General features: G+C 39.4%; 1 protein-coding gene across 1 annotated transcript in view; it reads left to right on the forward strand.

Annotated features, from left to right (window-relative positions):
- Positions 1–27,785, forward strand: part of LOC136842589 (son of sevenless homolog 2-like) — a 553,642-nt gene that overhangs the window by 353,383 nt on the left and 172,474 nt on the right. Inside the window, 2 exon segments of the mRNA XM_067110139.1 lie at positions 19,265–19,394; positions 19,836–20,008. Of these exon segments, the coding sequence (XP_066966240.1) occupies positions 19,265–19,394; positions 19,836–20,008 (303 nt within the window).

Consider the following 27,785-nt stretch of genomic DNA (forward strand, 5'->3'; position numbering starts at 1 on the left):
TCTCAGTTATTGGATGAAGAAAATTCCTTTATTTCATGTCTTCTTTGTTCCATTAGAATTTCCTACAGACGTCAATCACTGTCTCCAGGACTGGGTCCCTAAAAAATATGTTCTTATTAAGGTTTTATATTTAAACAAATTACAGTTGATCATGAAAAAATCTTCAGATGGATACAGAGACCTCAAAAACAAAATAGTATTAATAGTAAATTTTATGTATTATCGAATATTCTTTTCCTAACATATGGTGAAGCATCAAATGGTGAGCAGTTTTAAACCAGAAGTAAAATATCATAGTTGGAATATAGGTGTACCTCACTTGATGTTTCACCCTATGCATCAGTACATTTCGACACACAGAGGGCATATGTGAAAATGGGATAGGCTACCTGAAAGATTTCGGAAGCAAAAGAAATCCTTTGAAATTAAAGCGAGGTAAAGTTGAGCTGATTGGTTGTTTAATACAATATAGCGTAGGCTAGGCCTCTTCAAAAATCTTTGAGGATAACCTACTCAAGGTCTACATGTCCGATCTTAGGCTAGGCTACTGAGGTAAGGTTATTTTGGCGTAAGGGAGGTATAGGCTAACTCCTATGTAATTATTATGAACAATTTATTTAGCCTAAACTATTTTACAAAAATAGGCATAATCGCTCATATATCATGAATAGTCTAGGCTAGGCCTTAAATCACTGCATAGCCTAGTCAAAGATCTTCAACAGCAATGGAAATTTCCATGGTTACGATAAAGAAAATTTTGTCCGCTTAGCGTGCTGCAATCGCGCTAGTGTGCATGCCATGTTGCAAAGTTGTTCTAATTCACTAATTCTATTTCTCTATATTCAAATTATTCTATGGATGAACTAACACATCATTATCATTTCAAATCGTACCTCAATGGGGATATAACTTTAAGTATAGAAGAAATTCAAGTGGCATCCATATGTCTTTACGCTATATAACAGTGTTGCCCAGAAAAAAATAGGAATGACTCAGGCATAGAGAGAAGAAAAACACAAAACAAGGGGTGGCTACACTGCTATATATTCATTGATAAATAAAATTTTCCTTTTCTTGACTTTGTAATTAATCTTACAGTAATAATTTATTTAACCCTCACAATTCGGGCTAAAATATGCTTATGTAACCCCTGAGACCGGGCTAAAATTGACCATTGCAAATTGGAGAAAAATACATATCTATGGAAAGGTAATAGCATGCACATGAACATGGAACAAAAAAAAAAATAAAAAAAATTTTTGTACCTACCAGAGCGAGTTGATTATAAAGTGCTATAAGTAGGATGAGCGGGGAGACAGCTGACTGAAAAGAATTGGCCCAGGCGCGGGCCTTTTCGCCGACACACTAACAAACAATACCACGCAAAATAATGAATTCTAAAAGTTTGCACTTGTATACAACAAATATAATACAATAAAAGTTATTTACATGTAAGTTATTACCCGTAAAATGCAATGAAAATGAAACGTACCCACAAATGTAACAAAAAAGTATATAAAAAGTAATACTCGGGAAAAAAGTTATCGAAAGCCTTATATTTCTGCCCTTATCATATGAAAAATATTAGTATTTATGAAAGACCCGTAATGTAATATGAAAAAAATGTAAAGTAAAAGTTATTGAAAGTGAACAATACCCATCAAGTTATACCCGTAAAATGCCATGAAATTTAAATATATATCGTCAATGTATGCCAACACATTTCTCGACTCAATGAAAATTATCTCTCCTCTCTCTCTCTCTCTCTCTCTCTCTCTCTCTCTCTCTCTCTCTCTCTCTCTCTCTCTCTCTCTCTCTCGATATAAAAAAAAGTTATAATTACCTCTCTCTCTCTCTCTCTCTCTCTCTCTCTCTTTCGATAAAAATATATTTTATTTACCCTGAAATATGTTCATAAACTCATAAATGTAAAGTAAAAGTTATAAAAAATGAAAATGAACAATACCCATTTTACCGTAAAATGACCAGAAAGTGAAATATATTGGTAAATGTAAAACAAAGTTTACTCTCTCTCTCTCTCTCTCTCTCTCTCTCTCTCTCATTATAGCTGTGGTATATTTTGAAGCATGGCAAACATAGACCGACGCCACATGTTGGGCACCAGGTTGTGACCAACTTCCTCTGTCTTTCCTCAATGTTCTTTGTGTTAGCACATACGTGGCAGGTCCTCTGGCTCAGTTTTCCCTTTTGGGTTTCGGGAAGGCGGTCCAAGAAGTGGGTCTGGCACCATTGTCTGGGTGCCAGACGAGACATTTCTGGTTGCTCGACAAATTTTCCCTTGGCTGTTCTCTGGAATTTGCCATATTTCGTCGAGCTGTTTACACACGTTGAGTGAAAAAAGAGAAATTGACTGTTTTGTAAATTTGTACTGGTTTGTATTCAGCATACAAATTTGATGTGGAATAGGGGTTACTTCATTGTTCTCCAGTGCATACAAACGTCTTTGATATCAGATTTATCTATGTTTTTCATGTAGTCCACAATCACATCTGGTTTGTAAATGGTTTCACGTGTTCTGTAGTCCTGTTTCCCAGTGGATGTCATTTGCCCAGTGTGAATTCCCGACAACAGATTGAATTCCTTTCGGTCCTTCCATTTCACAAGGAGATGATGAGCTTTCTTTCTGAAAACAGCCTCACCTCGTTTGATACCCATTGGGAATTCGGGCATTCCTTTTCTATTGTCTCTGACCGTCCCAACCAACCCGGTGTTGTTGTCGTGGAGATAAGTACTTAGCCCCGGGCTGGTGTAGTAGTTATCAGTATACAGGATATGGCCTGCATTCCAATAGGGATCCATTAGCATCTTCACAACGGCCCCTGAATGCCCCAAGGGATCATTAGCTGGGATGTGTACGTCTGTCCCTGTATAAATGACAATGTCAAGAACATATCCCATTTTACAGTCACAAATAACATATATTTTTATCCCAAAACGATGTCTTTTTGTTCTTATGTATTGCTGAATATCAGTCTACCCTTGAATAACACTAAACTTTCATCCAACAAGTTTTTGGAAGGGATAAAAATATTTTTGAATCTTTCCTTACCATTTCCAAGACATCTCTTATTTTCCACAGTCTATCATTACTATTTCTATCCCTCATCTCATTGTCTGTGAAATGCAAGAACCGATATATATCCTGATATCTGTCACGTGGCATGAAATTTGCATCATAATCCCTCATCGATGCTTCGATGTATGAGGCATTAGTAATGAACACTATCAGAGACAAACATCCACCCATTTCTTCATCTTCGATGTACCAGGAGGCCTGTCACGTGTGAGGAGCAAGTGATACCGATTGGTTTCATCGACCATGACTTGCACTATATCATCGTCGATGAATTTCCGAAAATAATCGGATTCTTCACTCAGAGTCGAGGTCAAAATCTAGCGTCACTCCTGCTGAACCACCAAAAACATAATCATGAGGAACGAAATTACGCCCATCAGTCCAACCGTCATCTGTAGCCGCAGCCGACCCATGTGTTCGAACACCACGGCCGCCTCCCCTTCCCCCCGATGAACTGCGAGAGGAAGAGGATCCCACCCTCCCCCGTTGCCTGGGACGTCGGCGAACGGACCCTCTGCCTCGGAGAATGTCTTCTTCAGCATCAATTATTTCGGCTTGATAATCATCACTACTACTATCAGTTTCTTGCTGACGATATGTAGGATCATTCAGTTCCTCATCACCACTTTCATCAGCCCATCCCAAGCCTTCGAGAACGTCGATTTCGTAATCAGACTCGCTCCCATAGCTATCACTATCGTGGAAATTCTTCCAACAATTTCAAAGTTTCATTGATTTCTTTGGTCGTTAGGGCCTCTTTTTACTACTAATTTTTTCTTACTAGTAGAAGGATCGCTGACAAAAGTATCACTATCATCCGAGACGCAGTGGGCGCTCACCAAGATTTTATTTTGAGAAGTGCTTGGTTGGGGTCAAAGAAAATGATCCCATGACCTTCCATAGCCGATGCTTGAGACTACTGATCGCTCTCATTCAGCTCTCAGAGGTGGTGTATGGTGATCTATGGGTTGCCAATTTGTCAAAAATACTCTAGAGGTGTCGAGCAGAAAAATTGCGCCAATTCCATTCAAAACATTTTATGGGCGATTGAAATCTTTCAGGAAAGATACCCAGACTCCGCCACAGAGTTAATTTAAATCTTTCAGGAAAGATACCCGGATTGTGGGGTTAAAGATATTAGAGAAGGATGATGAATCAGGTTCGTAAATAACTAATATTACTTAGATGAGTGACTTTCTACCGTCACAATTGACATCCCTTCTGTTTTGTACCTGTAACCCTAGAATACTAGGCCAGTCTAATTTTATTCACCGTAACCAAACTAGGTCCGATAAGGTTTGTCCCTTACCTTTGACTACTGACAATGGTAACTTGCCTATTTCCTGATCACTATACGGTACATCCACTCGTGATGAACCTATAACTTCTTTGTCTGTGCCATTTCCAAAGCTCTTGTGAAGTCCTGCAATAGGAGTTGTCTGACATAGGCTACACTGGGAGTTCTGTGACATAGGCTACATTGGGAGTTGTTTGACATAGGCTACACTGGGAGTTCTTTAACATAGGCTACACTGGGAGTTCTGTGACAGGTCACGCTGGGAGTTGTTTGATGTAGGATACATTGGGAGTTGTTTGACATAGGCTACACTGGGAGTTGTTTGGACATGGGCTAAACTGGGATTTCTGTGACATAGGCTACACTGGGAGTTGTTTGACATAGGCTACACTTGGAGTTCTGTGACACAGGCTATATTGGGAGTTCTGTGTTAAGTCTAGTTTATTTGAATTCCTACTAAAATTCAATCTAGGCTAAACCAGTCTTTCTTTATATTGCGCTTTACCTTGCTGCTCACAACACCTACCTAAGTCCCTTTCTCTGGCTACAGAATTATTAGGCTATACCTGGTACTATGCTATACTTGCACAGGCCTAACTTATGTTACCTCTTCGAACAAACCTAACTGTACGTTTGTTTGCACTCCTGACATGGCGTAGCCTGGTTTCTGTGTGATGAATACAGACTTTATATTGCAGTCAAAAGTTATCCTAATGTGGAATGGAATGGCAAATGAAACTGAGGCTTGAAGCCAAGCACTGGAATTTGAGGGATTAGTCAGCACTAGTTGTCATAATGTTATCCAGAGGCAAAAGTCAAATACTTGTTGCAGTGAACTAGTGTTGAGTTTACCTACTCACCATAGTAAGTTCATCCAATAAAACACACAAGATATATCCGTGGCATGCTACTTCATTATGCCATGTAAGTTTTAAAAAATAAAACAACGGAACCATGAGAAAACCTCGCACCCAAATGATGTACGGGATGGAAGCTTGAGAGAGAAAGAATCGCTATCCTCGGACTGCCAGGGTCGACGTCATCACGTCATGACGTCATATCCAACAGGCCTTGTCTCTCGGTGGTTTTGATTTAACTCGGTTCAGAGCGCCTTTCTTGCTTCTAGTTAGCGTAAATGGATGACTAGATACTTTATTTACATGGGACAACGTTAATTGTTATACAAAATGTTTTTAAGTCAAAATATAACTTAAATATGTCTCGTTGTGAAATTAATTTAGCTATTTTTTTTTGTTAATATATGACATTGACCACTGGGGCCATGTTTATTTTGTGTAAAAAATTGAGATTCCGTTTGCAATTTTCGCTTGATTTCATCATAATACAAGCTTTATATATTTATCTTTTATTGGCGTGAAAACAGCAGTAATGTGTGTTCTTTCATGCCCAGTAGTTTTGATTAAAATATTTTCTCTCCAATTTTATTTACGGTTGGGTTTCATCTGTGTTGCCGATGCACGAAAATTTATAGTCATAAGCAGCTTGCACATTGTTTTCCTCAGCTTCAGCTACAGCTTGCAGCTTAAATTTAGCAGTATATTTCCTTGCCAATCTTTTCCCAATAGCGAATAAGGGTATAATTTAAAAATATATCAGTCCTGTTCTACTTGACGTCATTTGTAACATAACTATGGTAATTGTTTACTACCGTATGATAGTTGAAATATAAGCAAAACAGCTGTTGTTATCTGATTCAGTTATTAGCAAAACAGCAGTTTCTCATTCAGTTGTTTGTGGTTGTACGCATTTACGCAAGAGTGTAACATTACTAACAATACTTTCATCATTATCTTTTACCTTTTAACCCAAGAGATGCTAGGGGGATGCCACTTAAGGACAACGGCAATATTATGCGTTTGCAACTTCAGTAATGGAACCAATATTTTCTTGCTCATTTTATAACTTATCACCTAATGTTATACATGGGTGTAATCGCCTTGTGTTGCAGAATAATAATAAAAGATAAAATATAAGATACTTTTAAAAACTTATATTTAAAAAGAATATTTTTTGGAAAGAAAACATTTTTTTCAAAAACCACTTTTTAGCTTTGAAATGCTTTGTGCAGTATTTTCTGAGACAATTTCAAATTTTTTCATGACAATATTACTCCTTAGCCATTCAAGAAACACCTATAAAAGTACAGAAAATATACAACAGTTATTAATTGGTTGAATGGGTGTATATGTGCGTGTTGTAAGGACCACATGTGTGGTCCACCAGAGACCAAACAAAGCGCTCCATTCTCTTCCGCGAGTCAGCTGACAAGTGGAACAGTGGCTCGAAGGAAAACAACTTCTCCCATACAACTTTTATACATATTTCTCTGTAACCATTATTGTCACAGCTCATTTATGATCACCACTACTTGCACTGCTATGCAAGCGCTCCGATTATGTACTGGTAATATTCAACTGAATCTTTAATGTATTGAGTTTCTCATGTAAATGTTCACACGTAGAATTTTGTGGCCTTTCCACCGATGTGTATTTCATCATTGTACGTTTATTATGTCTCTCAAAATTGCCATTTGTTTGTCTATCAACAAACACAGATGCCTGAAACCTAATCCCTGTTTCAATCTGTCAGAGAGTAGTAACTACATTGCGGCTCTCACCAGCCGATAACTTCTGTGAAGATTCTGTATATAAAGCAGTAAGGAACCAGCAATAAACTAGACAACACCCAGCCAGCATGTCGCTCAGTACCTTCCTTACAGTGTATGTTAACTGTCCTGTGCACTCTAACTTTAAGACCAATATTACTATTGTCACTGTCATTGTAATTATCTATCTCGATATCACTATTTGATGAAAATGAATAAGCATCATCATCAAAAGCCATTATCTCCAAAATTCACAAAATAAAGATTTCTAAAAATCTTCAACAGTTGCTCAACTTCAGGATACAAAAGCCTCTCTGGTCCTGCCCCAGGGCTAATGGAAGGTTTACAGTTTTGCTAATTTTATGCCTATGATTAAGAGAAATCTGGCATCTTTTATGTTCAAGAGTGAGCTGAATGGCTGGTGAGACTGTTGATGTCACTCAAACAGAGCTAAGGGGAGGACTAAATTTACTGCGATATTTGAAAATAAAGCGTCTATAATATTGTTGTCGTCCTAGCGCAACATATAAAGCATCGATTCTAGTGACACGCAGCACCTTTTGGGTTAACTAGAAGATGGTATAAAGAAATGGAGGAAAAGAGTTGGTCTATTGTAATTTGGTCTCTCGCTGCCTGATTGTACGCTGCTGCCTGCACCTGTGTGAAATTTAAAAATATTTTCTAAATATTGTCGTACTGGTATTAACCCTTAAACGCCAACTGGACGTATTTTACGTCAACAAAAATTGTCTGTCGGGTGCCAAGTGGAAGTAAAATACGTTGACTACAAAAAGTTTTTTTAAATATTCGCGGAAAAATACTTATAGGCCTCGTTTGCAAAAAATTTTAAATCACGCGCCTTGAGGGATGCTGGGAGTTCATGGATCACGCTGTTGTTTTGTTTACAAGCGTGACCCAGCTGCGCATGCGCGAATTTCTTTCTTATCCCAAAAGAAAGCATCAGCTAACTCTGCTGAAAATCTCAGAAATTCTTTAGTCACTTTGTCATAAATTTTGCACCATTTTCTATTAGCCTTTACATAAAGTTTTATATATGAAAATGTGCACAAATTCATGTAGAATACAACAAAAAATAACTCATGGTTGTAGCTGTTATAAATTTTGACATATTTTCATATAAATCACTAAGTGCCAAAATTTCAACCTTCGGTCAACTTTGACTCGACTGAAATGGTCGAAAAATGCAATTGTAAGCTAAAACTCTTACATTTTAGTAATATTCAATCATTTACCTTCATTTTGCAACAAACGAGAAGTCTCTAGACAATATTTCGATTTATGGTGAATTTTTGAAAAAAACTTTTTCCTTACGTCCGTGCTAACTCTGCTGAAAATCTCAGAAATTCTTTAGTCACTTTGTCGTAATTTTTGCACTGTTTTCTGTTAGCATAAAGTTTTATATATGAAAATGTGCACAATTTCATGTAGAATACAACAAAAAATAACTCATGGTTGTAGCTTTTATCAATTTTGACATATTTTCTTATAATCACGATAAGTGCCAAAATTTCAACCTTCGGTCAATTTTGACTCGACCGAAATGGTCGAAAAATGCAATTGTAAGCTAAACCTCTTACATTCTAGTAATATTCAATCATTTACCTTCATTGTGCAACAAACGAGAAGTTTCTAGCGCAATATTTCAATTTATGCTGAATTTTTGAAAAAACTTTTTCCTTACGTTCGCTCTAACTCTGCTGAAAATCTTGTAAGAGCCTGACGCCGTCTCTTCCAAACACGCGTGTGTTCGTGTGTTCGTTGTCCATCGGAGTGGACAAGACAACAAGAGCATCTCGTTTTCTTTCTCTAAAGGAACGTGATTTCAACCATACAATATTTCCATCTGTTTCTCCCTAACCATTGTTGTCTTGATGTATGTACAATCACCACTACTTGCATTGCCATGCAAGCATTCTAATCATGTACTCATAATGTTCCAACGAATTTTCTGTATCAAACTGTGTGTATGTTTCTGTTTGTGAAGACGCCAAACGTCTCGCCACTCCGATGGACGACGAACACACCAACACACGTTTTCGAAAGAGACGGTGTCAGGCTCTTACAATCTCAGAAATTCTTTAGTCACATTGTCGTAATTTTTGCACAGTTTTCTATTAGCCGTTACATAAAGTTTTATATATGAAAATGTGTGCAATTTTATGTAAAATATAACAAAAAATAACTCATGGTTGTAGTTTTTATCAATTTTGACATATTTTAATATAAATCACGATAAGTGCCAAAATTTCAACCTTTGGTCAACTTTGACTTGACCGAAATGGTCGAAAAATGCAATTGTAAGCTAAAACTCTTACATTCTAGCAATATTCAATCATTTACCTTCATTTTGCAACAAACGAGAAGTCTCTAGCACAATATTTCGATTTATGGTAAATTTTTGAAAAAAACTTTTTCCTTACGTCCGCATGCGCTAACTCTGCTGAAAATCTCAGAAATTCTTTCGTCACTTTGTCGTAATTTTTGCTCTGTTTTATATTAGCCATTACATAACGTTTTATATATGAAAATGTGTGCAATTTCATGTAGAATACAACAAAAAATAACTCATTGTTGTAGCTTGTATCAGTTTAGAAATATTTTCATATAAATCATGGTAAGTTCCAAAATTTCAACCTTCGGTCAACTTTGACTCGACCGAAATGGTCGAAAATGCAATTGTAAGCTAAAACTCTTGCATTCTAGTAATATTAAATCATTTACCTTCATTTTGCAACAAACGAGAAGTCTCTAGCACAATATTTTGATTTATGGTGAATTTTTGAAAAAAACTTTTTCCTTACCTCCGTGCGCACTAACTCTGCTGAAAATCTCAGAATTTCTTTAGTCACTTTGTCGTAATTTTTGCACAGTTTTATATTAGCCGTTACATAAAGTTTTATATATGAAAATGTGCACAATTTCATGTAGAATACAACAAAAAATAACTCATGGTTGTAGCTTTTATCAATTTTGAAATATTTTCATATAAATCACGATAAGTGCCAAAATTTCAACCATTGGTCAACTTTGACTTAACAGAAATGGTCGAAAAATGCAATTGTAAGCTAAAACTCTTACATTCTAGTAATATTCAATCATTTACCTTCATTTTGCAGCAAACAGGAAGTCTCTAGCACAATATTTCGATTTATGGTGAATTTTTGAAAAAATAATTTTTTTTACGTCCGCACGTTACGAATTCATGCATCATTTTGTGATAATATTTTCTCTGTGTTATTGGCAATCTGGTTTTACGGTGCTTGTGTAGCGACGACGGTAACTGGATTTTCAGCACCAATATGCGCCAATCTCTGCTTATCAGTGCCGATCTCCGGTTATCGGTGCTGATCCCCACATAACAGTGGTGCCGATAAGCGCTGTTAATGCCGATTTTCAGTTATTGTCAAGCCATCGGGAACGGAACCCCTGCTGATAACTGGGGACTGCCTGTAATTAGTGAATATTTCTTGATGAAAAATACCACGAATAGGTAAATTTTCCACAAATAAAGTGTATATACCTTCCGCAGAAAAATCTGTGAATAGGTGAAGCCGCGAATCCGGAGCTGCTGTACTTTAAAATCAAAGTTCATATATATTGACAATTGACAATTGTACTTACAATACACATGTTATACCTGTTCTTACAGAAATACAAACCATTGCCTCTGTATAGGAGTATCTTTCAATGAGAGCTGGAAAGTACTCTTATATAAAAGGCTCTGGTTTTTATACCCAGAAAAAATAATACTTGTTCAAAATTTATTTGTTCTGACACAATATACAAACTACTAGTCCTTTACATTAGGAATTAATTACGGCGAAGCTGGACACAGACGTTAAACTCTTGAACAAGGTGGTTTGGCAGTAACTACTGTCATGTAGACGGGAATACTCTCCTGCCCGGATGCAAACATTCCAGTTTGCTTTCAGCCGTCATGCGTTGCAGACGTGTTTTTGGATCTCTTTGCCTGACTGTCATTAAGCTCTTTATTATCCTGGTGGGATCTTCTTGAATTCTTTGTGTATATATTGCGTGTTTGTTATTTATTAATACAAACCCACGATTTGTTATAGCTTTGCATAAGCCGTTGTTCCCCTGCGTCTGTGTCTTGGGTTTGGCAGCCAAGGATGTATTTAGAGGGGTGTAACAGAGTGGTAATGCTTCTCTTTCATTAGCCCTTTATTTAGATACTGAAGGTGTTCCCCTGTGTGTTCGGAGATATTAGATTGGGGTGTAATATCTTTGTTCCCTTATATTGATTGGGACATAAGAGTTCACTTCCTTTCTTGGGCTCCCACCCTCCGTGTACAAGGGCATGACTACTTCCTTCCTACTTGTGCTGAGTGTTGTTTTCGTTGCCTATGCTATAGAGAGTTATTGGGGGGAGGCTGCGGGCGTCATTGGTAAGTTACGCTTCCACGGCGGCACCCTTGGTGGCCTCCCCTCCTTACTTGCTCTCTCCTTGTAGGTTCTTCCTTATCTCTCCTTCGCCCTCTTTGCTCGCTTGTCGGGCGAAGACCATGAGGCGGGAGACCTGGTCTAAGGGGCCTCCTCTTGTTGCGTAGGGCAGTTCCCCCCTCGTAGTGAGAGAAGTCTCCCTCTAGTAATCATCTTTGCTTTTTCTTTCAGGTTGACAGTGAGCAGTGCAGGCACAGCAGTAGTTAGCTGAATATCTCAGGGGATGTCTTGCATGAAGGAGTCCTGACGTTCATTCACTGTTGCTTTGGGATTGACCACAGTACCAGATTGGAATGGCATAGTTCCACGTCGGGATCATTCCAACTCTGTTCCCGCCGATGTGGATTGATCACCGTCATTGCTGGCCTTCATGTATGCTGTGGCACTGCCTCTGGTGTATCTGTGGTTCATCTGCTCGTGCTGTTTCCTGTGTTATGCTCCTGTTAACTGGACGACAGTCTCTAGGCGGCTCTTCCTGGTCTCCTGCCGCAGCCATCCTGATTGTTCCTGTCACTGCTGGTGACTTTCATGTGACATTCCTGTCCGTTGCTGTAGCTCCTGCCTTCCAAACCTCTTCCGTAGCTCTGCATCGGCTGTCCTGATGGTGCCTGCTGCTTCTGGTGGTTGTGTCCTGGGCTGCTTCCGTTGTGTTCCTGCCTAGCTGCCCTGGAGGTTACGATGTCTGCCATCCTGTAGAAAATGTCGGAGTGAAGGTGAAGGAAGTCGCCCTGTGAAAGTGACATTCCTGGCCGTTGTTGTAGCTCCTGCCTTCTGAACCGCTTCTGTAGCTCCTGCCTTCTGAACCGCTTCTGTAGCTTCTGCATTGGCTGTCCTGATCGTGCCTGCTGCTTCTGCTGGTGGTGGTGTTCTGGGCTGCTTCTATTGTGTGCCTGCCTAGCTGGAAGTAGCCGCCATCTTCTTCAACTTATCTTCGATTTCGTCTTCTGCTGCCTCTTCCCTTCCTCTCCCGAGACTCGAGGGGGTCCCAGGAACTGGACAGACCTCCATCGGCCGAAGGAGAGGAAAGCTGTTTCTTTCCCCTTGATGTCCTTGAACGTCTAGGGACTGCCTCCTTCTGAGGAGGCAGTGGGTCTCTCATTGGCTCTTCCTGACCTTCGGGTTAGGAAACCGATTCGCATAGCCCTGGGTTTTGTGTTTCTGGAGCCGTGGGTGCGTAGACCTTGGTTTGCAATCCCGTTCCCAGTCCTAGAGGTTCCGCCTCTTGAGACAGGAGCTGCTTCGGGCGCTTGTTCGCAAGCCACTCCGAGTGCTCAAGATTTTGTGGAATATCGAATGTCCCGATCTGGTCTGGAGAGTACTCTCCCAGGCCCAGTTCAGGAGCATTGTGAGAGAAAGGGCCGAGACACCCAGGTGTCTGAGCTCTTCCCGCCAGCACCAGAAGCGTTCCTCGAATGCTTACCAGTGCTCAGTCGGGTTCCCAGCCTGGTGTCTCGATCCTGTCGGTTTGAACACCAGAAGAAGCAGGGAAGGGATTCCCTTTAGGAGTCCTGCGGGACTTCTAAAGGACTGACTCTCTTCTGGGAGACAAGTTTCTCTCGTTGGCTGTTCCCACCCTCGGGCGGGAACTGATTTGCGTTCTCCTCTGGGGTCTCGCATTTCCGGGGCCGCAAGAGCATGGCCTCGAGGCACCCTTGTTGCCAGTCTTAGAAGTCTGTGTCTAAGAATGGTTCTGTTCCTGGCTCTTTTCGATTTCTTAGAAAACCGAAAGCAGCCGCTCCTGATTTTTGGGAGTCTCGTGGGTCACTCTGACGAGAGGCACAGGACGAGAGAAAGTGCTGAGACACCCAGGTGTCACGGTGCTGAGACGCCAGGTGTCTAGGTGCTGAGACGCCAGGTGTCTCGGTGTACCGAGAAGCTAGGTGTCTCGATACTACCTGCCATCTGCTTCGGTTGCTTGGCTGGGTTTCATCCGTGTGTCTTGAATCTTAGGGTTCGAGCATGCAGGATAATAGACACAGAATTCCCCTTTGAACCTTCTTCTCGATGGGCCTCGGCCTCGAAGGAGTTTAGAGTTCGGGAAACTAGCGCTAGTTCATGGCAGACAAGTTCCACCCTGTCCAGTTCCGATAGTGTTCGTGCGATGGGCTTGGCTCAGCTCAGCTCGGCCTGGCTCGGCTCGCTCGGCTTGCTCACCCTGCCCAGTCCCTGGTTGCACTTGCGAGACTGGATCGGCTTGCTCACCTGCCCAGCCCCTGGTCGCGTTTGCGAGACTGGCTTGGCTCGGCTTGCCCTGCCTCCCAGTTCACCACATACCACCCCACCACCCCTGGATCACATTTGTGTGATCAGCTCAGTTCGGTATGGCTCGGCTCAGCCCCACTCAGTTTTTCCGAATCGGGGTCTCGGCTCTGTTTGAGTGAACGTTCTGCTCATCCCAGGAAAACACTTTGCCACAGCACAAGCGCTCTTCTTTCCTCGTGTGGCAGTAATCTCCTTTGGTTGATTATCGCTCACGGTCCGTCTCTCCTGCCGGTCTTACTGGCAGGACAGGTAGGGGTACTCTTTCTCCTCACCTGTTCTCTTTTCCTCTCGGCTGTTCCGAGAGGCACCAGACAGACAGAGAGAGCTCCGACAAATTTGTCTCTGGAGTTCGGCTGCCTGGCGTGCTTTGGGTGTCGGTCCCCAGATTGTCTCATAGTACAACCTGGTAGCTGAGGAGGATTTCTTGGGATCTGTCAAAGCCTCCCTTCAAGGAGGGAGGTACAGGAGTTTCACGCTTCGGAAGCAGCCGAGGGTCTTCCTCTTCAAGTTGCGATTGCCCTCGTTTTCAAACCAGCGCGAGGATCCCTGGGACAGGACCATGGCTCCCCCATGAATGATCTTCATCACTTGCAACCCTTGCAGTTCCCAAGGGGCCAAGGGTCAGGCTGCCATGGTCCTTTCTTCCGAAAGCGTTCTCGACCAGATGAACTCTTCTTTGGACAAGGAGTTCATTCAGGTCAAACCCCAGGCTTCTCCCCTGCCTCGACAGAGTACGAATTCTTCTTGCCTCAGAGGGTCTTGCCAACTCCAGTTCTGTGGGCAATTTTGGTGCTAAGAAGAAGGACTCTGTCCCAATTCGGATCTCCGGTTTTGTAAATCCCGAGTTGGCTCGACCCCAAGGAACAAACCTTTACTTGGTTCTGCCTTTCTCTTTCAGAGATTTTCCAGATACCGTGGTAATCAAGGTTCGTACCAGGGCACTGCCTTGTCCTTTGGACAATGGCCAAGACCTTGGAGGTCTTAGTCATCTCAGCTCAACCTTGAGTTTGAGCCAGCCCCTTCAACTCCTAAGAAGTCCCAGACTGTCTCTCTTTCCACCCTCTTTCCCATAAGGGAGGAGGGAAGAAGGGGAGAAAGAAAGAACTATCGACCGGGAAGAAGTTCTCCTACTGCAGATGCCTGGATGAAATGATACTTATTGAGTCTCTGGAGCTAGCAGTGACATTGCCGAGACCTGGGAATGGATTCCTTCAGAAGTATCTATTTCCCTTGGGTCTCGGGAATTCTTTTCAGCAAACTTTCATTCTGCTTTCTCTCCTGTGCTCCCGACTCAGAAAACGCCAGCCTAGCTAGAGCTAATCGTCTTGGTATCCTGTCATCTTGCAGAAGCTTCCCCTTGGTGGAGAATGGAGGTCTGCCTCCATTCCTCCGTCATTCTTTCTGCTTCGAAGTGTGAGGAAAGAGTTAGGCTAATGCTTGATTGAAGGAACCTTCGAATATGCATGCATATTCCCTTCACATCGTGTGTCTACTTCTGGATTCACCGATCGAGGAATAGGCGCACACCTGTAAGACTTTGTCTTGAAGGTGTGTGACCAAGACAGTTAGTAGCTTCTCATCAACATCCTGGACTCAAGGCAGCCTTTTGGCCCTCCGAGAATTCAGGATGAGTTTTGTGACACTCGGTGGTTTCGTTGAACAACAAACCCACAGTAGTGGCATTTGTCGATAAACAAGACTGAGAGATTTCTACCATCTTTCTGTTGCCTCCCTGCACAACAAAGTTGGTAGTTTTTCCTCGCTCCTTGGTACCAGACCCAGGAGCCGCTACAGTGAGGCATGCTGTCTTTTTGGGAAAAAATCGATATCTACGTTTTCCCTCTGTATTTATCTGTTTTGCTAGGGGTTCACAAGCATTGCTCACCCTGAGTTACAGACAAATGCTGGAAGACTTAGCCTTTCGCCCAACCTGATAGCTCTGCTTCAGAGGCATTGAGAAGAGTTCTGCTTGACCCAACCTCCTGTAGGAGGTACAGTGAACCCCCCGTATTCGCGGGGAATGCATCCCACACCCCCCCGCAAATGCTTAAAACCCATCTAAAAACACTTAGAACTGCCCATTTTGATAGCTTAAACCAAGAAAAACCCTGTAAAAATGCTGATACCTGAGTGTTTTAATAGTTTTATCACAAAAAGTGCATTTATTCATGAAAATATATGAAAATACAGTAATTAGTGACTATTTCTCAGTGAAAAATACAGCGAATGGGCGAATTTTCCGCGAATGATGGCTAGATATGTTCCACAGAGAAACCCGCGAATGCGTGAGTCCGCGAACCATGGGAATGCGAATACGGGGGGGGAGGGTATACTGTGCACAAGAAGCAGTTCTTCAGGCAGTATATTCCTGTGTGCTCAGGACTGGGAGACCTTGCAGCTTTCCTTGCAAGCATAGGCTTTCTCGCCGAGCGGCAATGGATATAGCTGGATATCTCTTGAAGTCCTCTGCAACACTGTCCCAGGGACTGGATCCATCTTCGTTGGTGGGTGTCGTTGACAGAACTTGTTCTCGGGTCAGAGTTGCTCTTCAGGTCTGGACTTCCTCCTCTTCTCTGCCAAAGGTTGCTTCTCTCCCTTTCATTTGTGAAGAACATAGGCCCTTGTGACCTAGTCTTCTATCTGAAGTAGCCTTCCTCTCCTCAGTGGAAATTTAGCTACGGATGAGAAGCTTCTTCTGTCTTGCTGTCCCAGGGAACTGTTCCCTGGGTGGCATGTGACTCTCGTGTAGGATTGCTGTCCCATGCTCTGCACTTGCCCTTAAGAGAGTCGTTGGATAGAGATGTGTCCTCTTAGGACCATCTCTCATCTCGCTCCAGCCTTGACGTAGAAGATGGAAGAACAGGTGAAAGGGACCAATACCTTGACTCCTTCTTAGATGTTGTAAGTGGGCTCCAAATCCATCAGCATCTATTGTCGGGTTCAAGTCCTTCTTGTTCCCCTCCTCCTTGGACTTTGTATCGATGATCCAGATCAATCGTTACTTTGTCCTGTTAGGGAGCTGTGGTACTTTCTGAAAAGGTTAGACATTCCTAACCTGGATGTTGTCAACGTTTTCGCTAGTACTATCTCTCCCATGGAAGAAGTGTCTAAGGACTCATCTTTCTCTTGGCTTCGTGAAGTGATCGAAGGAGGTACTTGGCAGCTGGTGACGACGATACCGGTACTTTCCACCTGAGAGTTCACAAAGTCAGTGGCTTGGTCCATCCCACGCATTCTGGAAGTTTCTGTCGGTCTGGAAGCAAGACGTGGTCTCAAAGACCACACTCATGTCTTCCTGTTGTCTTACCCACAGGCCCTTGGGACCTTTTTTCCTTGGCCCTGTGGTGGCCGCTCAACAAGTTGTGTTTTCTTACCCGGCTCCTTCAAGAGGACTAGTAGCATCTTGCCTAAGATGTTGGTTCTGGAAGTGAGAAGGATACCGAGAGTGACTGGCCTCTCTTCCTCCTCCCCTGCCCTCCTACTTCTCCTTCTTCGGGATGAGAATAGGATTGAACCAATACTTGCTGGATCTGGCGTCTGATGCCGTGAGACTACCCATCGAACACCTGTTCTATTTTTCTTTTAGGATCATAGAAGCAATTCCACTCCTTCCTCTAGTCAGGGGAGGAAGGAGAGACTGGCAATAAGGGAAACCCTGTCTTGGGTTTTCCTTATTGCCTCCAACTCTAGATTCTTCCCAGCCTATTTCATATAAGTGTATAACTTACGTTTCCTCACTCATGCGAAAAGGTCCAGTATCTGACATTTGATCATGTAGTTCCTACACTCCGACCAATATGTCGGAGGCATGGTACTCCTCCTTGCTCTTTCGACCAAGAGGAGTAGCCCAGGTGTGCAGAACACCAGTCAGTTCAAGAGACTCACTCAGATTCCTCCCTCCAACCAGTGAGTCTTCCTAGTATAAAGGACTAGTGGTTTGTATATTGTGTCAGAACAAATCAATTTTTTGAAAGTAAATTGTATTTTTCCTAACTATACAAACCTGAGGTCCTTTACATTACATATTATTATGCCCACCTCATGCCACCCCTCAATCTGAACCTGGACCGAAAGGCAAACTGAAATGTTTACATCCGGGCAGGCGGGTATTCCCACCTACCTGGCGGTAGCGGTAGTTACTGCCTAACCACCTTATTCAAGAGTTTAACAGCTGTTTCCAGCTTTGCCGTAAGTAATTCCTAATGTAAAGGACCTCAGGTTTGTATAGTTAGGAGAAATACAATTTACTTTAAAAAAATTGTAATTTTTCAGCAGCAGTAATTTAACATTTTATTAAGACTGGAAGGTATGAAGAGTTAGAGTTATCTTTTGTTTAATGACTTAAAACTGAACCTATGAAATTGAATTAAGGACAGAATGATTACTATTTTTTTTTATTTTGAATTACTGTATATAGATAAAAAAATCTCTCTCTCTCTCTTTAATTGAATGAAGTTTATAAATACTATAATCAAATAGCTTCATTTGCAAGGATTCTTCAGAGTGAAGAGCACGTAACATATTCAAGGTTTGCAATTTAGAATTGTTTAGAATTGTTTTAGTAATACACTATTTTTCTTCAGTATGTCTTTAAATCTGTGTCAGGGAATATTGTGTTATTATAGGTTGAGCTGTAAGCACAGCATAAACTTGTGAGTTCACAAGGCCTGTGCTATATTGTGCAACAGAGACCCAGCCACTGACAAAGAAAATGGAGGAGATTTTGAAAATTTGTGATAATAAAATGCTAAGATGTATAGCCAGAGTGCTTTGGAAAATCATATTACAAATGAGAAAGTGGAGAGAAGTGGTCTAAAGCTCCTTGAAAGCAAAGTTAGATACAGGCAGTCCCCGGTTTACGAAGGGGGTTCCATTCTTACGCCACATTGTAAACCAAAAAATCATAAAAAATCTCAAGAAAACCTTACTTTTAATGCTTTTGGTCATTGAAAACGATGTAATCTGCATTTTTATTGAGTTTTTCATAAGAGAAAGCTCCAAATTTTGATTATTCTGCCGTTTTGGAGCCATATTTCTTCCGTCGGATCGGCATCGTAAGCATCGTAACCTCAGAAGGTTGTAAGCCGGACCCGTCGTAAACCGGGGACTGCCTGTAATGGGATTGTGTAGACTTGTAATAAGAATGGATGAGAAACCATCAGAAGAACTAGACAGTAATAAAATGATTGTCATGATAGGTATAGTAAACCAATTGCAGTATGTATAGTGAAGATAGTCTCACTCATGAATTGCAACACTATATCAACTCTTGACTATCTGGAACAAATTGTTAGCACCATCTTGCCATGCTACACATAGCCTTATAGCAGACAGACCCTCATATAGTGAAATCAGGTATTGATTGGTTTGCTACATTGTGACAAGTTTTTTATGAATTTTTCATACTTTGTGTGGATATAAAATTGTATGTGATATGAATTTCTCAGACTATTTTTGTTTGTTTTGTGAGGATTTAAATAAGTATCATTTTTACCAACAGGAAGTAAGAAAGCGTCTTCCACCTGCACAACTAAAAGTGTTTGAGGACATCTCTGAATTAAGTCAAAATCACTGTAAAAAGTATCAAGAAAAACTCCGTTCTATCAATCCCCCTTGTGTCCCTTTTTTTGGTAAGTATAAATATTAAAAATCAGTTTGGTTATTAAAGCTTTACTTCTTTATTAGAGAGATGCTTTTTCTCTAGGAAATTAATAGATTTCAGTACTAAGCATTCTTCTGAGAATTTAAATTAGACTGATAATGTTCTTTCTACAGTATTAAATGACTGGTTTTACTAGTTTTTCTATTTGGTGTATTACATAACTACTTTAAACTCGTTCAACTGTAGTTTATTTCTCCTAAAAACAAAATGTTATGATACAGAGTAAAGTAGAAGAAACTGAAGAAAATACATTAGACTATTGAACCTTGTAGTTAGCACGTCGAGTAGTTTTGTAATGAAAATGAGTTCAGTGTAATCATGTTTAGTATGGTCCATCCCTTCTTACTAAAATTGATGTATTGTTCTGTTGTGTTTTAACTGGGTCTCCTCTTTTATTTGTAATTTGTAGGTATGTACCTGACCAATATATTGCACATCGAAGAAGGAAACCCTGACTTCCTCCCAAAGGCTGCTGAGGGTTTAATTAACTTTTCCAAGAGACGGAAAGTTGCAGAAATCACAGGAGAAATTCAGCAATACCAAAATCAACCATACTGTCTAGAAGTAGAACCACGCATTAGAGTGAGTACTTGTTTCTGTTTACTGTTCTTAGTACATTTAAGGTTATGTAGAATATTTTGATATCGATAATCATTCTTTACACTTTGAGAGCATTTGTTGGGGGCAGTTGTGTTCTAAAAATTCATGTCGTAAAACACTGAGATGTAAATTAGTGGTTATGAATGTAACAAACTGAATGGGGATCGACTAACATAATCAGCATGAACTTTCCACATGATTTGTCTTGGCCTGTGCATCAGCATAATTTGTGTTTCCCGCTTTCTCTTCCATGGTGATGACAGAAACGAGAATACACTACTATAACACTCGGGGTTACGCACTTAAAAAACATAATCAGCACTATTCCCAAAAAAGTTGGTGAATCTTCACAACACATGAATTTCTTGTTGAAAGTTTGGCAAGATTGAACAACACTCCCACGCCAATGTTTGATCAAGTGATCAAGTCACTTGTGGGTATCTTTTGTCTCACTGATAAAGAATTAATTCCATGAGCTAGAAACTACACTTTGTCATAGACGGACAAAAATGAGTTCAGTACTTTGCAATGGGAAAAGAACAAACCCCATGAAAAACAGAAAGTTAAAGAGACTATGAGACTCAGAAGCGTCTAGGTACGCCTTATCACACACTCGGCTGTAAAGCAAATGACCATGTTTGGTGGGATCAGACCAGGGCAGACTAGGGCAAACAGAACACTAGTGGATTTCAGGAGAACAAGTCTACATTCAGCTGAGGCAAGCTGCAATGGGAATCTCCTACATATGAAGGTGTACGAGTATGTTGCTATGTTAGGAAAAATACAAATTTATTTTTAATTAGTTATTTTATGTTAGTGCATTGTAAACTTACTGTTCACTCTGTAATTCTGGTTCTTCTCTAATTTTGAAGCTGAATAAGTTAACTTTTTTTAGAATGTGTAAAAATTAAACTCAGAACAATGCAGTGAAGTTAGTTGAGAACTAAACTTACTTTTCGTAAATAATTATTTCAACCTACTCATATGAGAACTATGAGATGAGACAGGAGAGGAATAGAGATATGTGGAAGTGAAAGTGCTAGAGAGAGGAGTAGCAGAATAATTGTCTCTTAGTATTGCATGGCATTGGAGGCATTAATGATTTGGGAATAAATGTTTAAGAAAAATGTAATAGAGATTTGTAAATTTTTTTGGAACATGATCCCATCTTCAAATTGCCCACACGCATTGATTCATGGATGCTTAATGAATAGCCCACATGACCCAATTATTGTAATCAAGCTTCACCCAACAACAAATGTTATATTTTGGAAGTAACTCAATTTAGGAAATGTCAGAATCTTCATTAATTTTAACTTATCCCGTTATAGTTTTAAAGAGCCACTTGTTAATAGATGAAGTTGAAATGCTGTTACTGTATTAAAGACAAAACCTTGAGGTCTGCATAATGATCATTTTTGCTCATGAGAAATTTTGATAGATTTCTTTTCCAACTATATGCATTATATTGTTATTGATAAGTCAAACCTTGACTTACAAGTGAACCCCCACACGAGTTTTCCGAGATACGAGCCAGTGATTTTTTGCTTTAAGAAGCGAGCCAAGATTTGAGCTACGAGCCAGCAAGCGTGGGAGACACCATCTCCCAATGCGTCTGCCATTGCCAGCACCGAGATGCCTAGCCGAGCAGTCTCGTTAAATCCATGTGGTTATGTTGCCATGCAAGCATCTCTGCAGCATTTCGTAGCATTTCTCGCTTTGTTTTCTACCTGTGCCCCTAAATTTTGGAATATTTCTTAGTTTTCATCATGGGTCTTAAGAAAGTGAGTGGTTGAGACCAATGCTGGGGAGAAGAAGAAAAGGCCAATTACCTTGGATGTGAAGCATACAGTAAACCCCCATATTCGCGGGGGATGCGTAACACACACACACACACACACACACACACACACACACACACACACACACACACACACACACACACACACACACACACACACACACACACACACACACACACTGTGAATAGCTAAAATCTGCAAATACTTAAAACCCCTCTAAAAACACTTAGAACTGCCTATTTTGATAGTTCACAACACAAAAAAAACTAAAAATGCTTATACCTGAGTATTTTAATAGTTTTATCACAAAAAATGCATAAAGTCATGAAAATGATATGAAAATACAGTAATTAGTGAATATTTCTCGGTGAAAAATACCACAAATGGGCGAATTTTCCACAAATGATGTGTAATGATATGTGAATAACGTAAATATAAGAGAGAGAAAAAGAACTGGGAAAAGAACCAGTGATAGAGAGAGAGAGAGAGAGAGAGAGAGAGAGAGTAGAATAAACGAACAGAGAGAGAGAGAGAGAGTAGAATAAACGAATAGAGAGAGAGAGAGAAAGAGAGAGAGAATAGCGAAACAGGAAGTGTTATGACTGTGTCGTGTTTACATAGCCAAACACGGGTGCCAGTAATCTAACCGCAGTCGTGACAGGGATGTTTACCCGCCTCACCTGTGAAGCTTTACCGTTTAACTCTAGCTGGAAACCAAGACTTCCAGTGATTTCATAAATCTCCTTCGTAGGAGAGTTAATTCATCTAATTACACCCAGAAGGACGTCGTTAGATAAGTTTCAGCCAGTTAGACTTCTACCAAGGGCTGGACAGAAGCTGTTGCCCGCCTATAGTGGGATGGGCATTTCCTTTAACACCTTGGCAGATGCATTATCCAGATTGCAAGGAGAAACAGAAAAATGTATTACCACTAATACCTTTTGTTTTAGTTGTCAAGTAGTAGATTTAGATCTAGAAAGAGTAAAAATACAACAAGAAAATGATGCAGAAATCAGACAAATAGTAGGACAGTTAATACTAGATGAATCCTTAAAACCTGATTTTCAGTTAATATTATAATTGGATGTTGTATAAAAGGCCAATAGAGAAGAATGGTTGTTTTCGACTATATATTCCAAAAACACTAATCAGAGGAGTTTTAGAACTAACACACTCATATAAGTTAGCAGGACATCCAGGAATTAAAAAGACAAGCAGAATCATAACCAGAAATTATTTTTGGCCACATTGTAGTGAAGATGCCAAAAACTCTGTACAAAACTGTATAGTTTGTAGTCAACATAAAGATAACGTAAATCTTAAAGCTCCACTTGAAAAATATCCATCAGAATTAAATCCATTTCAAGTAGTAATTATGGGCTTTTTAGGTCCATTTCCAAGGACTGTTAGAGGAAATAAACAAATATTAGTCTTCTTAGACTATCTAACTAGATATGTAGAAATCATACCAGTAAGAAACAGAGATGCAGCAACAGTAGCAGAAGTGTTTAAATCTAGAATTATCACAAGGCATTCATGTCCACAAATTCTTCTTTCTAATAATGCTGCTGAATTTACTAGTGATCTTTTAAAGAAAATATGTGAATTTTGTGAAATAAATAAATTTCAAATAACCGCTTATAAACCAAGTTGTAATGGAGCAGTAGAACAAACTAATCAGGATATCCTGAAAACTTTAGTGAGTCCATGGACAGAAGATTGGGACTTAGCAATAGAAGCTGTACTGTTCACATTGAATAATACTGTAAATGAAACAATAGGAGAATCTCCACATTATTTGCTATATGATTATCAGAAAAGAATGCCTAACACATTATTACATGATGCAACACCACCCAGACATACTTATAACTATGATGACTATGTTGCATGGAAGACCAGACATACTTACGAGACAATCATGAAAACAAGGGAAAAATTAAAAGTTCATAACACTCATGCCAAATATAATAAAAGTACCATTAAACCAGACATTAAAGTGGGTACTCAAATTTATGTACAAAATCATGTTCTAGAAGGACCAAATGTAAGGTTTCTCCCAAGTTCGCTGGACCATACAGGCAATCCCCGGTTTGTGATGGGGGTTCCGTTCTTACACCTCGTCGTGACCCGAAAAATCGTCAAAAATCCTAAGAAAACCTTATTTTAATGCTCTGGGTGAATTGAAAACGATGAAAACTGCCTTTTTCTAAAAAAAAAACTCCAAATTTTCATTATTCTGCCATTTTGGAGCCATATTTCTTCCGTTGGATCAGCATACGACGCGTTGTAACCCTGGAATGTGTCATAAACCGGGAAATAATTTCTGATGAATATATCTGAAAAGCGCCGTAACATCGGAACGTTGTAAGCCGGACCCGTCGTAAACCGGGGACTGCCTGCATAGAGTTGTAGAACTGTTAAAATTAAACAAATATAGAGTAATTAATGAAAGTGATCTAAAGGAAAAAGTAGTTCACTGGAATCATATACAAGTAGAAAAAACAAATCCTTGGTCTACTGGCATGAAAATGCTGAAGACATGAAAATGCTGTAGATAATGTTGTAACAAAAAATATAATCTACGAAACAGACAGAGTTAAATATTTATATATGTGTATGTATTAGTATTGGTTTGAAAATGTCATAAATATAATGTATGTAGTGAAAATATAAATATAATGTATGTAGTGAAAATATCATAAAGTAATGTATGTAGTGAAAATATCATAAAGTAATGTATGTAGTGAAATCTATATTTAGAGAGTTGCTATAGAAGCAAATGTAGAACAGGAAAAAGAAAGAATAGACAGAAAAAAAAGTTGGGCAGCAGCAAGAGGAACAGTGATAAATGAAGTAATTGCATCACAAAATCAAAATGCAGACAAATAGAAAAACTGAAAAATGTTATAAATCAAGTAAATCAGAATGTAACAAAAGAACTGAATAAGTTGGAAAATATACAATTTTTAAATACATTTGCTCTAGAAAGTGAAGTGATATTACAGGAACATAGAAACACATTAATTGCCATTTTGCTTGCTAATAAAGGTATTTTGAGCCCAACACTAATCACTCCTAAAGAATTAGAAGAAATTATTAGGTTTTGAATCATGGAAAAACACTTTCAACCACTTGTGGAAGATGTATCATGTACTATAATTTAATAAGTGCCAAAGTGCTTTAAGATAAAATTTTACAGTAATTGTACCTTTCAATACTAGGATCACAAACACATCAATCACTGTGTACCCATTTCCTATGACTATTAATGATCAAATAGTCATTCAAAGGGGAACAATCAGGCATTTTGCATTAGAACAACACACTCTACTATTGTCATTCTTCACTGACAAACAATTTAATGAATGTATTCTGTTAAAAGAACAAGAATGTATATATAATTTTGATAACCTGTATAAGAATGCTAATGCTTATCCATGTATTCAAGAAATTGTGTCAAACCAAAACCAAGAAAAAGATGTATGTACCACAAATTACAATAGAACATTTGAAGCATTTATAATTGGTCAAGAAATCGTTGTATTTTCTCTAAATACTGTTGTAGCTAAAATGAAATGTCACAACATTAGCACAGAAATAAGGTTTAAAAATGTTAAATCTTTTACAACATCATGTCAATTAGGGATAGCAAACCAATTATATTATGAACCTCATCTTTCCACAACATATACCTTCAACAAACATGTGCCACATAAGAATTACTCATATAAAATAAATGAATTTAAGTTGTCTCAGTTAGAATTAAAGAAGCTTAAAAATTTGAACTATGTTGATGAATATTTCTACTAGAAAGAAAATGTCTCCCCAATTTTACCATTAGTAAATCTAATGGTAATATTAATTACTCTTATTTTGTTTATCATAATAGTGAGAAATCTTGTTATCAGAAAAATACAAGGGATATTGACACAACTTAATAATAACAATAATTAAAAATTGATGTTTATTGATCATATGTGTATTTTCCATATATTCATTTAGTATTTGATATTTTAATAGTATTTGATGTTTTACTCTGATTATTTTTTTTGAGCATGTTTTTATGAACTTATATCTTTTCCTCCACAATTGGAGAAACAATTTGTATTATATCCATCATGATGTTTTATTGCTAGTTTAATTGTTACTATTGTATCCATTTTATTATGTTTAATTAAACATTGAGGACAATGTTTGGTAGGTGACCGAGTGATGTAATGTAATGATACATGGACATAAAGATAAGAGAGAGAGAGAGAGAGAGAGAGAGAGAGAGAGAGAGAGAGAGAGAGAGAGAGAGACACTTACCTTTTAACTCTAGCTGGAAACATAAATCTTCTCCTTCGTAGGAGGGTTAATTCATCTAATTACACCCAGAAGGCCGTCGTTAAATAAGTTTCAGCTAGTTAAACTTCTACCAAGGGCTGGACAGAAGCTGTTGCCCGCCTATACTGTGGGATGGGCGTTTCCTTTCAGAAAAACCTTCGAAAGAGAAGGAAGAGAACAGAGAGGGACAGAGAGAAGCAAAAGAAGAATAGAGCCTTAGTGGAATGAGATCATACCCTCAGCAGTTGTGAGTTGAGAAGAAGCAAGGCTCACACTTTGATTCATACTTCGATTCACTTATTTTTGTAAATATAATGTATCTTTTAATTAGTGTGCTAACGAAGTAAGAAAGCTGCACCGTGTCTTCCTAAAACCTCCTGGGACTCAAACGCTACTATAATAACAAAGCCAGAAATGATAAAACATCTATAAAAGAAAATAATAAACTTCTTTACATGGGCAACAAATAAAGTAAATCATAAGTTGAAGGTGGTAAAGAAACATTACAAAAAGAAATGCATAACAAATGTGTATATACATTCTACTCTACAGAGAAATCCACGAATAGGTGAGTCCCTGAATCGTGAGACCGCGAATACAGGGGGTTAACTGTAAAATCATAGGGAAATATGATCAAGGTGTGTGTTTCGGTCTGAGCATGGCACCACAAGTATTCACCAATTTTTTAATACCATTAGGTGATGGAAATGTCTACTAGAATCAGAGTTTTCCTTTACTTGGATGACTGTTTAGTTCTATTCACCTCATTTCATCTGACCATGAGGACAAAGGATTCTCTTCTGTGCCTACCATTGGTGCTTGGCATTTGATTAGTGTCGAGAAACCTATGCTTCTTCTGACCCACTTGTTTGTCTATTTGGGGATGAAGATTGATCCTTTCTGTCACTGCTGAGTGAATTTCAACTGTTAGAAAAGCCTCCAGCCAAGAAGTGGCAGTCTCCTCTGGGCTACGTGGCCTCTTGACAGAAGTTTGTCAACAAATGACCAATTCAATTTTACCTCAAGAGTTCATGTGGCAGGTTTCATCTAACAGACTTGGTACTAGTGATAGTCCCTTCAGATCTTTTAGGTTTCTCCAGTAGTAGGGAGATCGGTCAAGATTGTTGATGGGTCTGCCTCTAGACCTCAAGAGCCCAGACCTTATACTGTCTTCAGACCTGTTTGGGTCAGGTTGAGGAACCATTCTGGGGAACATCAAAATGTCTGGGAGTTGGTTGTAGAGGAGAGCAAGTAGTGTGTAAACAACTGAGATTTTGTGGCAGTTTTGAAGGGTTTTATGCAAGTTTTTGACTTTCATTCAGTTTTGAGCCTTTGGATAAAACTCCCCTGAAGAACTGATCTTCAGAGAGTTTAAAATTTAGCTCTTGGATAAAACTGCCCTTAAGAACTTATCTTCAAAGAGTTTTACTTTTAACTCTTGCTACAGCAAAGCAAGTAAGTGACTTACAGGCTCTCTGTTGTAATGTGGGTTATGTTCAGTGGATGCCTGTCTCCCTTTTCTTCTCTTGTTGAGCATAACTAAACAGTGTCCACTTGGACAGACTTAAACCTTTCAAAGGAGTTAAGAATTTATTGTGTGGTGTTAGGAGACCAAGCACTACTATGTC

This window comes from Macrobrachium rosenbergii, chromosome 10 (assembly GCF_040412425.1).
Source record: "Macrobrachium rosenbergii isolate ZJJX-2024 chromosome 10, ASM4041242v1, whole genome shotgun sequence".
Taxonomy (NCBI): Eukaryota; Metazoa; Arthropoda; class Malacostraca; order Decapoda; family Palaemonidae; genus Macrobrachium; species Macrobrachium rosenbergii.